Below are 18122 nucleotides of genomic sequence, written 5' to 3'. Positions count from 1 at the left end.
TTGTGCCGTTATGTGAGTAGGTGAAGGAATGCCGTTACTAATTCCGGTGCTTGGTGGTAAAGTTTGCCCTTAAGTAGGCGAATTATTTTTTCGAATTATAAATTTCTTATTATTTCCGTTTCTTTTATTTGTATTATCTCTGCTTCTTTTAATGTTCATTTGTGTCGTAGATTTAGTTCGAAATTTTTCTTTATTTCTGCTTCTTTTTATAAATTTTGTAGTTGTGGAATTAGTTTATTTAATTTAATTTACGGCTTATGATTAGAAATTTGTATTACCTCTGTATAGATTTGTAAGTATTTTGTTAGCCAATTTTATTACCTCTGTATTTCGTTATAAGTTCGAAAATATTTTGTTAGAAATTTGTATTACTTCCGTTTTTGTTATAAATTTGAAAACGTTGTATTAGAAAAATTATATTATTTCCGTTTTTTGTTATAAATTTAAAAATATTTGTTAGAAAAATTTTATTATTTCCGTTTTTATTATAAATTCGAAAATATTTTATTAGAAAAATTGTATTACCTCCGTCTTTGTTATAAATTTTGAAAATGTTTTATTAGAAAAATTGTGTTACTTATGTTTTTGTTATAATTTGAAAATATTTTGTTAGAAATTTTTATTTAAATTTACAATTTGATTTTTTTCCCACTGCACCACCACTTTTCAACTTTTCACTCCACTCTACTCACCGCTGCTGCAAGAATTAAACTGACGAGGCTCCAGACTCACGGTCGCCATATTGGACAACTTCGGTTGTCCGTTGCCGGTAACCTTCCAATTTTGCTGCTTTATACAACATTAAAAACACTGCTTGCTTTCTATTTCAATTTAACTTTTATTAATTTTAATGAATATGCGAGCACAATGAATTTAAAATATAAACGTCACGAGTCTTAGGTGGCCGACAATATAATAGTGGCCGTGAAATATATAAATGCCGATGGCACTATTGCCACTCGTCATTTTTATATTTTAATTTACATATCAAAATTGCACACTTTCTTACACATTGTATTACAATAGCTGACTACTTATGACAATATGATTGAACATGTTTCTTACTCTTTCTTACAGAGTGCACCATTCACAATGACACATCTTGCATTGTCAGCAATGGCGTTGCCAGATGTGTCGCTACGTATTAAGTTGGGGAATTTTATGCTTACATCTCCCTTTATGGGGAAAGGAAGAATGGACAAAGTGATGAATTAACAACAAAACTTGTTGCGAACGAACGAATATATTTACATTAGGGTGTTCCTCCCCTTTTGAAGTCGTTAGTTCGGAACCATTTTTGCTACTATTTGAAATTGCTTAGAAGCAAAATACTCGAATTTTAATTACATTTTTGGTAGTTTATTGGAAGTAACTTGAATAAAGCCTATAAATATCAATTAGATTTTAATTTAGTAAAATATTTTGTTTTTTTTTGAATTTTTCTTTGCAAATATTCATGTTTTATATATTCAGTTAAGTTTTTGTTAAAGTTTTAATTTTTATTACAAATTAAATGTCTTTTTTGTTTTAGCAATTATTTAAGAAAGGAATGGGTTTTTTTCTGTTTGTAACTTAAGAAGTACAATTTTGTTGTGAGGTATGAACAATTTTTTGAAATACGTTTTTTTTCTCTTTGAATATACAAAATTTTGTGTTATTGTCTTTTTTTTTTGTTTTAATAGTTTTTGAGCCTTCGTGGCTGCTTAATGGCGAAAATAAAACTAATACTAATTTGTTTGGATTTTTTTTGCATTTGTGTGTCGGATTTTAAAGTTTACTGATAGTAACAAAGCAATGTTAATTTACTTTACTAAGGCTTTTTGTGTACCAATTATTCTTTATTTTTAACTTCATCGAAAATAGTTACATGAGGTTCGTTAATTTTAGTTATAGTAAACGGACCTTGATAAATATTTTCATTTTTGTGATGTGGTTCTTTCCGTAAAAGTACCTTATCACGGATTTTGACAATTAACGGACAAGCCGTTTTTTCATATAGATTTTTGCTTTGTAACTTATTTTTATTTATTAGGTTTTGTGCGCTTTCTGCATTCTAAACTTAACTTCTTTGGCATAGTTTTCGACATTATAAATTGGGTAAATTTTTTCTTTTCTTAATTCATTAGGCAAAGTTGCTTTTTTTCCAAAAACTAACTCGAAAGGAGACAATTGGTTGTCGAAAACTATGCTTGTGGTAGTATTGTGTAAAAATGTGATATATTTTAAATATACATCCCAGTGTGAAAAGGATTCGTTTAAATATGCACGTAAGTATTCATTAAAGACTCTATGATTACGTTCAATTGTACCAATAGTTTCGTGATGGTATGCAGTTGAAAAATTATGTTTAATATTTTAAAGTTTATTTAATTCTTCAAATAATTCATTTTTAAATTCTGTACCTAAATCTGATTTTACGGAATTCATTGTGCCGTATGTTAAAATAAATCCTTCAAAAAGTGCAGATGCTATTGTTTTTGCTGATTTATCTGGTACATCTATTGTTACCAAATAATTATTCATGTCACAAATCATGATAAGTGCGAACTTGTTACCACATTTCGACTCAGGTAGGGGTCCTATTGTATCAATTACTAATATTTCAAAAGGTTTACAGGGTGTTCATGTTGTAACAAGGTTTTATTTAGTTTTTGGTTTAACCTTGTTCAAAAGACATTTGTTACAACTTTTAGCATATTTTGCTATATCACGAGTCATGTTTTTCCAATAAAATTTTGTTCTTAGTTTTGCGTAAAGTTTTTTCATACCACAATATCCTCCTGAAATTGGGTCGTCGTGGTAAATAGTCATTAACTTAAGTTTTTTGTCATTGTCTGTTACAATCTCTACTGGATCTGTTATAATAGTTTCTATTGGTTTTAAAATTTTATTTCCGCGGTCTTTTAAATTTGTAATTAAAAAATGATCGAAGAAAATATCATCCTTAAACCATTCTATTTGCTTAATTTTTCGTTTGCTGGTTTCTGATTCAAGCCTCGAAATTAATTTCTCTAAAGTAATTATTTCGTTAATAAGCTCAAAACTAAGTAACTCGAGTTTTTTATGTTTTATGTGCGCAAAAATTCTTAAATTTGCTGTTTTATTATTTTTATCGTAAGTAATTTCAGATCTTATTCGCGGAATCTTTTTGGAAAAGTTGTTTTTCGTCGTTTTGTCAGTTTTCCTAGGAAGGTTTTCATGGCTTTGCCGTTTTGTCATTGATCTTGCCTGTACTGCTAAAATTTTTTTGTTCGATTCCTTAATCTCGTCGATTGTAATGCGCGATAGTGGTTGTAATAAAGAACTCTTTATCAAAATTGGGATATTGTAGGATATTTGGACTAACTAATGCATTTTTTAGGTAATTAAAAGAACAAATTTTGTTGTTATATCGGCCTACTGATTTGTAATATCGCGAGTTAATATCGAGCTCAAGGCCTAACAATAATTATTTTATCATTGTTATTGTTATAATATATTTTTTCTTAATTGAAAAAATTTTTTTAAATTAGAATAGAAGAAAGAAAAAATTTAGACAACTGCCAAAGCTCGTTGTATAGATCCATTTCGGGAACTGCTAAATTCCTTCATCGGCAACGTTTAGGCGCCGCTGCTATAACCATTCAGCCATCACAGCGGTTTTTTGTTTGTCTTCATTATTCCTACTTCAATTCTGGTTCTTGCCAATTGATATTCACAGCACTGCGACATCTGTTACAGAATAGTTGTGAAAATTGGACTTTGTTTATGGCGATAATGCCATAGTGTCATATTTTATTGACACTTTTTCCCCGTGCTCTGGGATGTATTAACAATTTTTGTTGTTATATCGGCCTACTGATTTGTAATATCGCGAGTTAATATCGAGCTCAAGGCCTAACAATAATTATTTTATCATTATTATTGTTATAATATATTTTTTCTTAATTGCAAAAATTTTTTTAAATTAGAATAGAAGAAAGAAAAAATTTAGACAACTGCCAAAGCTCGTTGTATAGATCCATTTCGGGAACTGCTAAATTAAAAGATTTCTCGCAGTCGTCTGTCCAATTGAGAATTACATTTTTCTTACTAAGTCTTGTTAGAATCCTGGCATATTCCGCGAAATTTGGTATGAATCTTCTATAATAATTACAAAATGCGACAATCTTTTTGCTTCATCGGCATTTTTGGGAGTTGGGTAATTTTGAACAATTTTAAATTTGCTTGGGTCTGGTAAAATTCCAGTACTTGTGCATTTATGTCTAAGATAAGTGACTTCTTGGCTGAAAAATAGACATTTGTCCGGATGTAATTTTAAATTATATTTTCTACATGTGGAGAATACATCCCGTAAATTTTTAATCATATGTTTTTCAGAGCATCCTAATACGACTAAATCGTCCATGTATAAGAATGCTTGTGATAGTTTTAGACCTGCGAATGCCAATGTCATCATCCTCTGGTTTGTTGATGTGATATCTCTTGATTCTGGGCTGAGTTCTATTTGGTGAAATCCTGGCATTAAATCTAGGCATGAGAAATATTTCGCTCTTCCCAATTGATCCAGAATATCATCTATTCTAGGCAAAGGGAATTTATCTGCTGTTAATTTTTTATTTATTTGTCTGAAATCAACAACTAATCTCCACCTTTTTTCTTCTTTGCCCGGAAGAGTTTTTTTAGGTACCAATAAAATAATGCTGTTGTACTCTGAGGTTGATGGTTCAACAATATCATCTTGAATTAGTTTATTTATTTGTTTATTTATTTCATTCTTATGTGCTTGGGGTAGTCTATAATTTTTAATATACACAGTAGTGTTATACTTCAGATGCAACTTTTGTTTGTAAAAGTTGTTGGTCGTAATTGGTTCTGTTTCTAATGAGAATATATCAACGAATTCTGAGCATAATGTGTTGAGTGAGTTACTAGCGAATGGTGGGAAATTTTTATTCAATCTTTCTAACTTGTCTTTATTATTATCTTTACAGTGAGGTGTATTTTCAATTATTACATAATCCTCTAAACTTTCTGTTTTGATGTCATAATCTTGAATGAGTGCATGTTTATCTGTTGTATTTATTATTCTTATTAAAGCTTGATTTGAGTTTACTATCGTGTTGGCTACAAAAATGCCATTAGTCAATTCTTGATGAGGTACTAATAGTTCCTTATTGTGGCTATTGATATGAACCTGTCTAATTACTTCGGCCCTTGCGGGTATTGTAATGCTATTAATTGTTGGTTTATTTGTCATTTGTATAACTATATCTTCTGGGTAGTCATATGGTCGTAGTATTAGGCTGTCCCCATTTTTATTATAATCCAAAATGCAATTATATTTTTTAATGAAGTCGAGTCCCAAAATTCCATCACATGGGATTGGGAAATTGTCTTCTACTATGTGAAATTTATGTCGTATTAAAAGACTATCATCTGTTAGATCTGATTTTACTGTTCCAAGTGTGCTTGTTATGCCTCGGCCAATACCTTTTAAATCTGTGATCTGTGAGTTAATTATTGTGACATTACTGTCAATTTGACCCTTCTTTATTATTGAGATATCCGCTCCTGTATCTATCAGGAACGTCGAAGTTGACTTATTTAGGGTAGTATTGGAAGATATGTAGCTGTTTAGATGCAAGTTGAATGTGCATATTTTATTACCGTTAGCATTTACTGTTGGAGTGGAGTTTGCTGGTTTTACTGTTGGTTTATATTACGGAGATTTCTTGTGTTACTCTGATTGGATGATCTTGACTGACCTCCAAAATTACGTCTTTGTATATTATTGTTTTGTCTATTACTATTGTTGTTATTATATCTGTTAGTGTTACCGTAATATCTTCGGTTTTGGTTACTTCGATAATTATTATTTTGGTAGCTTCTTCGGAAGTTACCTCGGTAATTAGCTTGTGAACGCGTCAGGCGTAACACTGTATTTGGGTTACCCGTGACATCAGTACAGCTATTCGTGAATTTTGAAATAGCCTCGTTCATAGATGTGAACGTTCCTGCTTGCATTATCAGTTTTACTCTTTCGTTAGCCGAGTTTTTACACATGGCTTTTACAGCTGACTGTGTGGCATATTTGGTTGCCACATCAGGTGCAAGACCGTCTGATATGTAAGCACCTTCCAACGATTTTGTTAATTTTTCGATTTCGGCGGTGTACTGGTTAGCTGTTTGACTGCGCTGTTGGATGTTTAGGAGTTTTGCCGTCAAAACTTCTACAGATTCATCTTTAATTGCTGAACTCAACTTTTGCCTTATTGCTAGTATTGAATTTTCAGTGCTCAAAAGGTTTCTAGCAGTTCCCTTGAGCTTTGTTTTTATCATGGAGACTGCTATGGTCTCATGAGTATCCTTAATTTGTTCTAGGATATCTAGTGCGTCTAAGAAGCATTGTATGTTTACCATCAAACTCAGGTAGAATTGACGAATCCGTTTTTAAGAATTCTACTGTGGTTTGAGCCATTTTGTCTCTTCTTGTTTGGTAGTTTGGCGTCTCTGTTAAAATGTCTTGTTGTTCCTGTTTTTCTTCTTCTTTTTGTTCTACTTTTGGTTCGTCTTCTAAATCGGATGCTGACTCCAGAAGGAATGTGCTATAGTCTATTTCTATTTCCTTCTTGAAACTCGTTGGTACTATGAAGTCTATATCATATCTTGCCAGTGAGGACACCAATTTGTCTCTAATGCTAGAAAAGATTTGATATGCTTGGTCTTTTCGATTGCTGTCGAGTTTACCATTTAACTGTTGAATTATTTTTCCTATTTTGTTAAATGCTTCAACTATTATTTTAAGATGCTTTACTACTGTTTCTGCCTTAACCTTTGTATTTTTATTAATAAATTTGTAAGATTTTTCTCCTATCGTTTTTTCTTCTATGGGTAGTTTAACGATATCTTCCCATTTGCCCATTGGTGATGGCAGTTAAAATTTAGTTAAACCTTATCTAAACCGTCTGCGCGGCTAGAATATCGCTTTTTTAGGAATTTATTATGGGTTGAGTAGAGTTTAAGAAACAAACTGATACAACTGACTACGCAGATTATTAGCAGCATGATTTTGATAGTATCTAGTGCCTCAGTATCGTCAACTACTTGAACTGAGTTTACAACGTTTGCCGTTGGTTTTTCTATTTTTGATTCTTGGCCTCCCATCGTAAAAAATATCAAGACAAGAAAATTTTTTGTGATTTTTTTTTTCTTTTATTAAAAAATGTTTCCAATATTTTAATCTGTTCTTCCCATAAATTTTACTTCCCATCTATATATATCTTCAGCTGCTGTTGCGAGTGGGTTCCTAACATTCCATATTGTTGGTTCCCCAGGCATCTCAATAAGTTTCAAATGACTTTTCAACCAAATCAGAGTTTTTTCCTCATCAACAATTTTAATTTCATTTGTAAGGTCCTTAAGTGGGCCTTTTACATAACTTTTAATTTTTCTTGATCTTTCCATAATTTTAGAATCTAAATTTTTTAACAAAATTGTATTTTTTTTCAACACCCTAAGGTTTACATTGTTGGATTCGGTTTTTTGTTTTTGTAACTATTTTTCCTTAATTTGGTCAAACTGATTTTGATTTTGTATGTCCTCTTCTGGGAACATTTTCCTGCCTAACAATAATTTTTAAATTGTTAAAACTAATCTAATATACATATTATACTTAAGTTGCCAGTTTATTCTTGATGTGGTCAGTTCCTTCCAAGGTAATATCAATATTTTCACTGGTCATGTCCACTGCTCCTGCATTATTTCGATTATAAAGCCCGTAAATTATCATAAAAATTGCTAAATGGCATCATTTTTGAGTGCTCCAAATTGGTCGTATTCACTGCTCCTACATCAGTTCGATTATAAAGACCGTAAATTATCGTAAAAGTTGTTAAACATCATTTGCTTCTTTTACAAGGCTAAGGCTGTAATCAGCCAGTAAAATCCTTGCTAGCTATGATATTAGGCTGAAAATTCAGCCAGTAGCATCATAGGCAGGATCGCCATATAAAATGCGTATCCTTGCCAGCTATGAAATTAGGCTGAAAAATCAGCCACCAGAATCATAGGCAGGATCGCCATATAAAAGGTTCAAATGTAATAAAAAGAACTGTGACGTTGATGAATGAATTTCGAATTTATGAATGTGTCTTTATTTAAATATTTCAGCTTATTTATATTAAATTATTCTAAACATATTCTTACATACCTATTTACATTTAAGCATACATACTTACATGAATATCTACCTTAAGAATACATACTTACATACCTACATACAACTCGACACAAAATATGTACCTACACATCTGTGTTGAGCTGCTCCTTCTATGAGATATGCAAACCTTGCAAATTTTGCTGGAATGCAAATTTGCTGGAATTCAAATTGGTTTGGTTATATGTTGTACACACCTGCTTTAATGGCTGTGTCAGCATTAATTCTCAAATGCATATTTATGTGTTGATGAACATTTAGACTATTTTTGTAGCAGGTTAGCATATTAGACTGATTTAAATATTTGGGATTAAATTGTTGGCTGTTTACACTACAGTAGTTATATTTAGACAGACGCACCGTTTTAGTAAAAACCCCAAGTGTTTTATATAAACGGACGCGCCGTTGTAATCAAAAAAAAATCTATTTGGTTGTTATACAGTACCACCGTTTTAATCAAAAAAATTATGTATATACGTAAATGTGTGTATGTAGAATAAATTAAAAAAAAAACTACATATTCATATGTATGTACATATTATACTTAAATGCTGCTTCTTCCAAGGTACCACCGTAATCGCTACTGCTTCGTCTGGTGCGATGTTGCTACTGTGCTGCCAGTCTAAGTCGCTGCTGGTGTTGTTTCTGATGCTGCATGTATATGGCGTGGTTTTCTTGTGCCGTTATGTGAGTAGGTGGAGGAATGCCGTTACTAATTCCGATTTTTGGTGGTAAAATTTGCCCTTAAGTAAACGAATTAGTTTTTCGAATTATAAATTTCTTATTATTTCCGTTTCTTTAATTTGTATTATCTCTGCTTCTTTTAATATTCATTTGTAGTCGTGGATTTGTTCCGAAATTTTTCTTTATTTAGTAGGTGAAGGAAAGCCGTTGCTAATTCCGATGCTTGGTGGTACAGTTTGCCCTTAAGTAGGCGAATTAGTTTTTCGAATTATAAATTTCTTATTATTTCCATTTCTTTAATTTTTATTATCTCTGCTTCTTTTAATGTTCATTTGTGTCGTAGATTTAGTTCGAAAATTTTCTTTATTTCTGCTTCTTTTTATAAATTTTGTAGTTGTGGAATTAGTTAAATTAATTGAATTATGATTAGAAATTTGTATTACCTCTGTATAGATTTTTTATACTCAGTTGAGCAGAGCTCACAGAGTATATTAAGTTTGATTGGATAACGGTTGGTTGTACATATATAAAGGAATCGAGATAGATATAGACTTCCATATATCAAAATAATCAGGATCGAAAAAAAATTTGATTGAGCCATGTCCGTCCGTCCGCCCGTTAACACGATAACTTGAGTAAATTTTGAGGTATCTTGATGAAATTTGGTGTATAGATTCCAGGGCACTCATCTCAGATCGCTATTTAAAATGAACGATATCGGACTATAACCACGCCCACTTTTTCGATATCGAAAATTTCGAAAAACCGAAAAAATGCGATAATTCATTGCCAAAGGCGGCTAAAGCGATGAAACTTGGTAGATGGGTTGACGTTATGACGCAGAATAGAAAATTAGTAAGATTTTGGACAATGGGCGTGGCACCGCCCACTTTTACAAGAAGGTAATTTAAAAGTTTTGCAAGCTGTAATTTGGCAGTCGTTGAAGATATCATGATGAAATTTGGCAGGAACGCTACCACTATTATTATATATGTGCTAAATAAAAATTAGCAAAATTGGATGAAGAACACGCCCACTTTTTAAAAAAAAAATTTTTTAAATTAAAATTTTAACAAAAGATTTAATATCTTTACTGTATATAAGTAAATTAAGTCAAAATTTAATTCCTGTAATGATATGATGCAACAAAATACAAAAATAAAAGAAAATTTCAAAATGGGCGTGGCTCCGCCCATTTTCATTTAGTTTGTCTATAATACTTTTAATGCCATAAGTCGAACAAAAATTTACCAATCCTTCTCAAATTTGGTAGGGGCATAGATTCTATGACGGTAACTGTTCTCTGTGAAAATGGGCGAAATCAGTGGAAGCCACGCCCAGTTTTTATACACAGTCCACCGTCTGTCCTTCCGCTCGGCCGTTAACACAATAACTTGAGCAAAAACCGATATATCTTTACTAAACTTAGCCCACCTACTTATCTGAACTCACTTTATCTTGGTATGAAAAATGGCCGAAATCCGACCATAACCACGCCCACTTTATCGATATCGAAAATTACGAAAAATGGAAAAAAAAACAATAATTCTATACCAAATACGAAAAAAGGGATGAAACATGGTAACTGGATTGGTTTATTGACGCAAAATATAACTTTGGAGAAAACTTTGTAACATGGGTGTGCCACCTACCATATTAAGTAGAAGAAAATGAAAAAGTTCTACAAGGCGAAATCAACAGCCCTTGGAATCTTGGCAGGAATACTGTTAGTGGTATTGCATATATAAATAAATTAGCAGTACCCGACAGATGATTTTCTGGATCACCTGGTCCACATTTTGGTCGATATCGCGAGAACGCCTTCACATATACATCTAAGGGCCACTCGCTTTTAAAGCCCTCATTAATACCTTTAATTTGATATCCATATCGTACAAACACATTCTAGAGTCACCCCTGGCCCACCCTAATGGCGATATCTCGAAAAGGCGTCCACCTATAGACCTAATGCCCACTCCCTCTTAAAATGCTCAGTAACACCTTTCGTTTGATACGCATATCGTACAAACATTCTAGAGTCACCTCTGGCCCACCCTAATGGCGATATCTCGAAAAGGCGTCCACCTATAGACCTAATGTCCACTCCCTCTTAAAATGCTCAGTAACACCTTTCGTTTGATACCCATATCGTACAAACATTCTAGAGTCACCCCTGGCCCACACTAATGGCGATATCTCTAAAAGGCGTCCACCTATAGACCTAATGCCCACTCCCTCTTAAAATGCTCATTACCACCTTTCATTTGATACCCATATCGTACAAACACATTCTAGAGTCACCCCTGGCCCACCCTAATGGCGATATATCGAAAAGGCGTCCACCTATAGACCTAATGCCCACTCCCTCTTAAAATGCTCAGTAACACCTTTCGTTTGATACCCATATCGTACAAACATTCTAGAGTCACCCCTGGCCCACACTAATGGCGATATCTCTAAAAGGCGTCCACCTATAGACCTAATGCCCACTCCCTCTTAAAATGCTCAGTAACACCTTTCGTTTGACACCCATATCGTACAAACACATTCTAGAGTCACCCCTGGCCCACCCTAATGACGATATCTCGAAAAGGCGTCCACCTATAGACCTCATGCCCACTCCCTCTTAAAATGCTCAGTAACACCTTTCGTTTGATACCCATATCGTACAAACATTCTAGAGTCACCCTTGCTCCACCTTTATGGCGATATCTCGAAAAGGCGTCCACCTATAGAACTAAGGATTACTCCCTTTTAAAATACTCATTACCATCTTTCATTTGATACCCATATCATACAAACACATTCTAGAGTCACCCCTGGCCCACCCTAATGGCGACATTTCGAAAAGGCGTCCACCTATAGACCTATTGCCCACTCCCTCTTAAAATGCTCAGTAACACTTTTCGTTTGATACCCATATCGTACAAACATTCTAGAGTCACCCCTGGCCCACCCTAATGGCGATATCTCGAAAAGGCGTCCACCTATAGACCTAATGCCCACTCCCTCTTAAAATGCTCAGTAACACCTTTCATTTGATTCCCATATCGTACAAACACATTCTAGAGACACCCTGGTCCACCTTTATGGCGATATCTCGAAACGGCGTCCACCTATGGAACTAAGGATCACTCCTTTTCAAAATACTCATTAACAGCTTTCATTTGATACCCATATCGTACAAACATATTCTAGAGTCACCCCTGGTCCACCTTTATGGCGATTTCTCGAAAAGGCGTCCACCGATAGACCTAAGGCCCACTCCCTCTTAAAATGCTCAGTAACACCTTTCATTTGATACCCATATCGTACAAACAAATTCTAGAGTCAGCCCTGGTCCACCTTTATGGCGATATCCCTAAATGGCGTCCATCCATAGAACTATGGCCTACTCTCTCTTAAAATACTCTTTAATACCATCCATTTGATACACATGTCATACAACCACATTCCAGGGTTACCCTAGGTTCATTTTCCTACATGGTGATTTTCCTTATTTTGTCTCCATAGCTCTCAACTGAGTATGTAATGTTCGGTTACACCCGAACTTAGCCTTCCTTACTTGTTTTCTCATACTTTCAGGCGTATGCGACTTTCACCACGATTTTTAGCTGTGTACGTTGAATAGCTAACAAACGAGGTAGAATTCTAGAATGCCTGCAACGCCCACGAGGCTATCCCTGGAGTTCTGGCTTAACTCAATAAGCATAACAATTTTGTGCCGGAGGATTTTAGAAAATTTTAAAGTCTAGTAACAACATAATTTGTTTAGAGAATTACCTCTTAGCTGTGGTGCATCAACATCACTAATAGTTCACTCACCATAACCCGTGATTCACCACTTGTTAGGTCATTGCTCCCAAAAATTCACCAAAGAAAATCAAAGTATAAGAAGCTTCATGATAAAGAATAGTGGGTTAAGCGGCTGATAGACGAACGAAAGTCCGAAATTAACTGCCTTGATCAGAATTAACTTCAAGATAATCCTCATAGATAGTTCCCAAGATTTAAGAGAATTAGTTGAATTTTCGCTGACAACACTGGCGAAAACAACTGAATTCCTCCTCGCATCATAACAAGAGAATTCCACCTCGTTTGTCAGCTACTTAATTTGCACAGCTGAAAATCGTGGTGAAATTAGCATACGCCTGAGAGTCTAAAAGAATCGTGGTGAAAGTCGCGTACGCCTTAAAGTCTGCAAGGACGTGCTTTGAGTTGGGCCTTCAACGAGGTGGAATTCTACAACGCCTGCTACATTCAGGAGGTTAGCCATGAAGGTATGACCTAATATTCTAAATAGTTCGACTTGTGCGTTTCGTAGCTAAAATTTTTTGATCAAACATTGCATTGTCATTGAGTTTTAAAATATATTTATATATTTATATATATATATAAGTCTCGAGATATCCAGGAAGTTAGTAAAAAATCGATTGCAAGATTCCCAATTTAAAACTAGTTTTCTCAATATCTCTATCCATGCGCCACCTAGCGGATTTTTTTTTGATAAAATATTGCATTGTCACCAGGTTCAGGGCACGATCCAAGTTTCATTTCTCTAGCTCATCGGGAAGTTACTCGAAAATCTATCACAAGATTCCCCCCGTTTTTAAAGGATTTGCAGTTATCTTGACTAGCGCGCCACCTAGCGGAACTTTGTTTTCTTTCAGTTGTATTGTCACCAGGCCTCTAACTAAGTGCCAAGTTTTAAATCTCTAGGTAACCGGGAAGTTAATTCAAAATGGATTGAAAGATTCCCAAATTAAAATTTGTTTTCTAACTATCTTAATCCGCGTACCACCTAGCGAATTTTTGTGATCAAATGTTGCATTGTCACCGGGTTCTAACCCACGGCCCAAGTTTCAAGTCTCTAACTCACCGGCAAGTTACACAAAAGGCAATCGCAAGATTCCCCTTGTTCTTCAGAGATTGGTAGTTATCTCAATTAGCACGCCACCTAGCGGAACTTTGTTTTCCATAAATTGTATTGTCACCGGGTCTCGAACTATGTGCTAAGTTACAAGTCTCTAGGTAACCGGAAAATTAGTTAAAAATGGATTGAAAAATTCCCAAATTAAAATTAATTTTCCTAATATCTGGATCCATGTGCCACATAGCGGAATTTTTTTGATAAAATATTGCATTGTCACCGGGTTCTGACTTACGGCTCAAGTCAAAAATCGATTGCAAGATTTCCCTCGTTTTTTAAGGATTTGTAGTTATCTCACTTAGCGCACCACCTAGCGGAACTTTGTTTTCTGTAAATTTTATTGTCACCAAGCCTCGAACTGTGTGCCAAGTTTCAAGTCTCTAGGTCACCGGGAAGTTAGTTAAAAATGGATTGAAAATTCCCACCTAGCGAATTTGATCAAATATAGCATTGTCATCGGGTTCTGACTCACGGCCCAAGTTTCAAGTCTCTAGCTCACCGGGAAGTTACTTAAAAATCGATCGCAAGATCAGGGATTTTCGTTTATCTCGATTCGTCTGCCACCTGGCAGCATTTTGTTTCCCACGAATTGTAGTGCCATCGACTCGCAAACTATGTGCTAAGTTTCAAGTCTCGGGATCACCGAGAAGTTAGTTAAAAGGCGATCGCAAAATTTGCATTTCAAAATCAATTTTCTGTATATCTCGCGCCACCTAGCGGTTTTTTTTTCACTTGCATTGTAATGTCCCCCAGATCTGAACTATGTTCTAAGTATCAAGTGTCTAGCTCAACGGGAAGTTACCGAAAAAGACTTTTCCGTGGGTAAAAAATTCGTATGGAAATGAGGGGACAAACATGAAGGGGACTTTATATGAAGGTAGTAATTATTTCCAGTATCGAAAACTTAAATAGAAGTCCACATTTAATCGGACCGCATGGTAAGAGCTATGTGTAGAATATTTTTAATGGGATTCTGCTTGATCAAGAAAATATGTATACCAACAATTCTACCGGTTGGTACATTTGATTGTTTTATGAGAACTTATTGTTTATGATATTTAACTTACAGTTCCTTGACTACGTCCATTCGTCCCTGCGTCACATCAGCGCCTTCCCTGTTTTTCGCTATGCATTTATAAACACCGTAGTCTGTCATATCACAGCTTTTGATTATCAAAGTATGGTGGTCGCCGTCATGAATTATATGATATTTATCTCCTTCTGATATAGGCTTATCCTGAAAGTACCACGTTAGTTCTGGATATGGTACACCCGAAACAGTAACAGGTATTTTCGAGTCAGTACCAATTTGTTGCTGTTGATTGCAGATCTTTTGAGTAAATAAGGGTTTTTTATAAACCTTACGAATATTGGCTTCACTCCTTGAGGTATCTTCTCCAAGGGGATTTGCTAGTAAGCAACTATAAGTACCTGAATCACTTGCATCAGCGGGGCTAATATTTAGACTAACATGTTTTCCATCACAAGCAATTAAGGTACGATCATCGCTACCGATAGGAGTACCGTCTTTTGACCAAATAACTTCTGGAATAGGATTACCAACAAAAGCTGCAGAAATAGTCATATCTTCCCCTTCGTTTGCGTTAACGTCTCCAAGAGACGATACAAACCGTGGAGGTTCCTCTGGGATTGATTCATCGGTTTTCAAAGCGACGTGTAGTCTCCCTTTCGAAGATACTGTACCCTTTGCATTTGACGCTACCACTTCATATAAACCAGAATCTTCCAAAGTTGCTTGACCAATAAGTAAGCTTAAAACATTATCAGCGTTCTGTGTTAACGTACATTGCCCTTTGGCAGGTATAACTTCCTGCCCATTATGAAACCACTTCACGTTTGGTAAGGGATTGCCTACCACTTTAATGCCCATTTTCACAGGGAAGCCTTCAATACAATTTGTATCGCGTAATCCCGCTATAAACTCTGGCTCCTTCTCTTTTGGTAACACAGTTACTGTAGCGCTACCTTCCATCCCACCTTCCTTGTTGACTATCGAACATTTATATAAGCCCGCATCCATAGGTTGCACGTCATCAATGCTACGGTGGATAAATAAAGCAGAATAGTAACATTATTAAATTAGTATAATATTTAAATTTTTTACAAAGTATGTAAACACAATTTGATACATATAGCGCCCCACCAATTAATCAATATGAGCTTCGCTTGCTCTAAATTCATAAAAGCATACCAAAATTTTTAGAATGTTGCTTAAGTCGTCAAAGTTTAAAAATTTCGGATATATGCAAAAACATAATTTTTTTAGTAAAAACTGAAAAAATCAAATGAAATTAGGCTCATAAAAATGTATTTAAGCATAATCCCAGATAAACTTATGATTTTGATGAAGGGGCGTGGCACTGCCCACTTATGATAAAAAGTCTAAATCTTAGTAGTCATGTTATCAATCTCTACCAAACTAGACAGACGCATTGCTTCTTTTAAAATATAATTTTTCTATAAAAGTCAAATGCCCATGCTTTAGGATGAATATACATAAAGGCTTTCACATAAACAGGCTGATTCAAAATTCACTGTATTATTTACATACATAATTTTTAATAATTCAGAAATAAAATAGTTAATCAATTAGTGAATAAAAATAATTAAAGTTTTCAATAAGGTTGTATTTGAGGAAAATGTAAGGCCACCAATAAATTCTTTCAGTGTTTGCGAAATATTTCAGTGTTTCCAACGGTATATCTATATAAATAAAGGTTAGTATGTATGAGACATCATTACCTTAATTCACAAGGGCCCTAACCAACCGATTTTTCAGATGTTGGTGTGATATATTGAAATACACCAAATGAGATCCCCGACGAACAGAAAATTAATGTGGTCAGACTTTATTAAACATGTGAATTATGTAGAAAAAAAAGGTTAAATAGTTCTGCTTAATCAGGATAGAGAAATATGATTGCAAAAAAAGGCTTTATCGGTTTTACTAATTTCACTACTTTACTAATAAAATATAACGTCATTTCTTTATATAAAATAACACGCTGCGTTATTCTTTGTGAACTTTATTAAGTGATTGTGCAAATCTCAATAAATCTTAAGTCAAAACGAAGTCAACCGCTAGGTTCTACCGCTAAACGCTTGCAATGTTGTTTTTATTGTTGTTGTCACACGCTTTTGGCTTAAGCGCAGCGTAACCACTTTTGGTGGGAACGACTTAGTGGCTAACTGTGGTATTTGCGAATGTGCCGTTAGCAGTTTGTGTGGGAATATTTGTAGCTAGCTATGTATCCTTGGTGTTTTAACTTACAGTTGCGTTTTTTAACCCATATTTTTATATTTTCTATTATTTAGCATTGAATAAAAAGTATAAGAAACTTTGGAAATCGGAGTTTTCATTTATTTGCTCCTACCAAAAAACTACAAAACTTTTTAATAAGCAAACGTTCACTTTAAATTCAAACATCTTTCACAGGTTAAATATTTATGTGTACTTATTTAAAAAAATAAAATAATTTCCTGAAAATTCGACTAACATATTTTATTGGCGTCTAAAATTTGTCGCGTCCATACTCTTTTTCCTGGGTTGATTTACATATATGTTGGCACATAAGTTTAGTTCTGTTTAGTATACCAACATAACTTATATGTCATCAGAAAGAAGGCATTTTTCCACTTTTGGAAACGTTAGAGAAATCTTACTAAATATATCGAAAGTTTAAATCGTTGTATCTCTTATTTATTTTGTATAACAATTTTCTTGACTTTTTTGTTTACGTATATATACAAAGGATTACTTGGGGAAAATCTAAAATCAGTTCTGATTCCAACAAAATACGGATTTTAAAGATTAAACGAGGTTAGAGTATTCAACGATTTCATATGCAGACACAAAGGAATCAGAACAAACTACCTAGCATTTTTCTTTTGAATGTTACCTGATTTTGAAACCGTTCATTGCAGTATAAATTTTTGTCGAAAATAATAAAAAACGGTTACTTAAAATGGAAAAATTAAAAGTTTTGGTTTATTTTATACTGTTTCTCAGATACTTCTGCAAAATAAAACTTACATTTGTACATCGCTAAAACCACAAAAATGTACTCATTTGAATGAAAAATGTCACGTTAGTTACCCTACCTTGACTTATAGCCAGCATTAAAAGAAGATATTTCAGATTTCGTTAATCTACGAGCATAGGGTCTTCTTTCACTTTCAGCTTCTCATTTAAGGAATGTGAAAAAAATACTTCCAACCGAGCAGCATTATATATGGTCATATACATATAATCTTATACATATAAGTACTTAAACAGTCAAGGTCACCCAA

General features: G+C 34.1%; 1 protein-coding gene across 11 annotated transcripts in view; it reads right to left on the bottom strand.

Moving 5' to 3' along the window:
* Positions 1-18122, bottom strand: part of Obsc (Obscurin) — a 2548720-nt gene that overhangs the window by 790743 nt on the left and 1739855 nt on the right. For all 11 annotated transcript variants that reach the window (XM_067772951.1, XM_067772955.1, XM_067772952.1 and 8 more), the window contains one exon: positions 14879-15871. In XM_067772951.1, coding sequence (XP_067629052.1) covers positions 14879-15871 — 993 coding nt within the window. The remainder of the gene's footprint in view (positions 1-14878; positions 15872-18122) is intronic.

This window comes from Eurosta solidaginis, chromosome 3, assembly GCF_040869045.1.
Source record: "Eurosta solidaginis isolate ZX-2024a chromosome 3, ASM4086904v1, whole genome shotgun sequence".
NCBI classification, from domain to species: domain Eukaryota; kingdom Metazoa; phylum Arthropoda; class Insecta; order Diptera; family Tephritidae; genus Eurosta; species Eurosta solidaginis.
The sequence above is the reverse complement of the archived record's forward strand: the minus strand, read 5'-3'. Positions and strand labels throughout refer to the sequence as shown.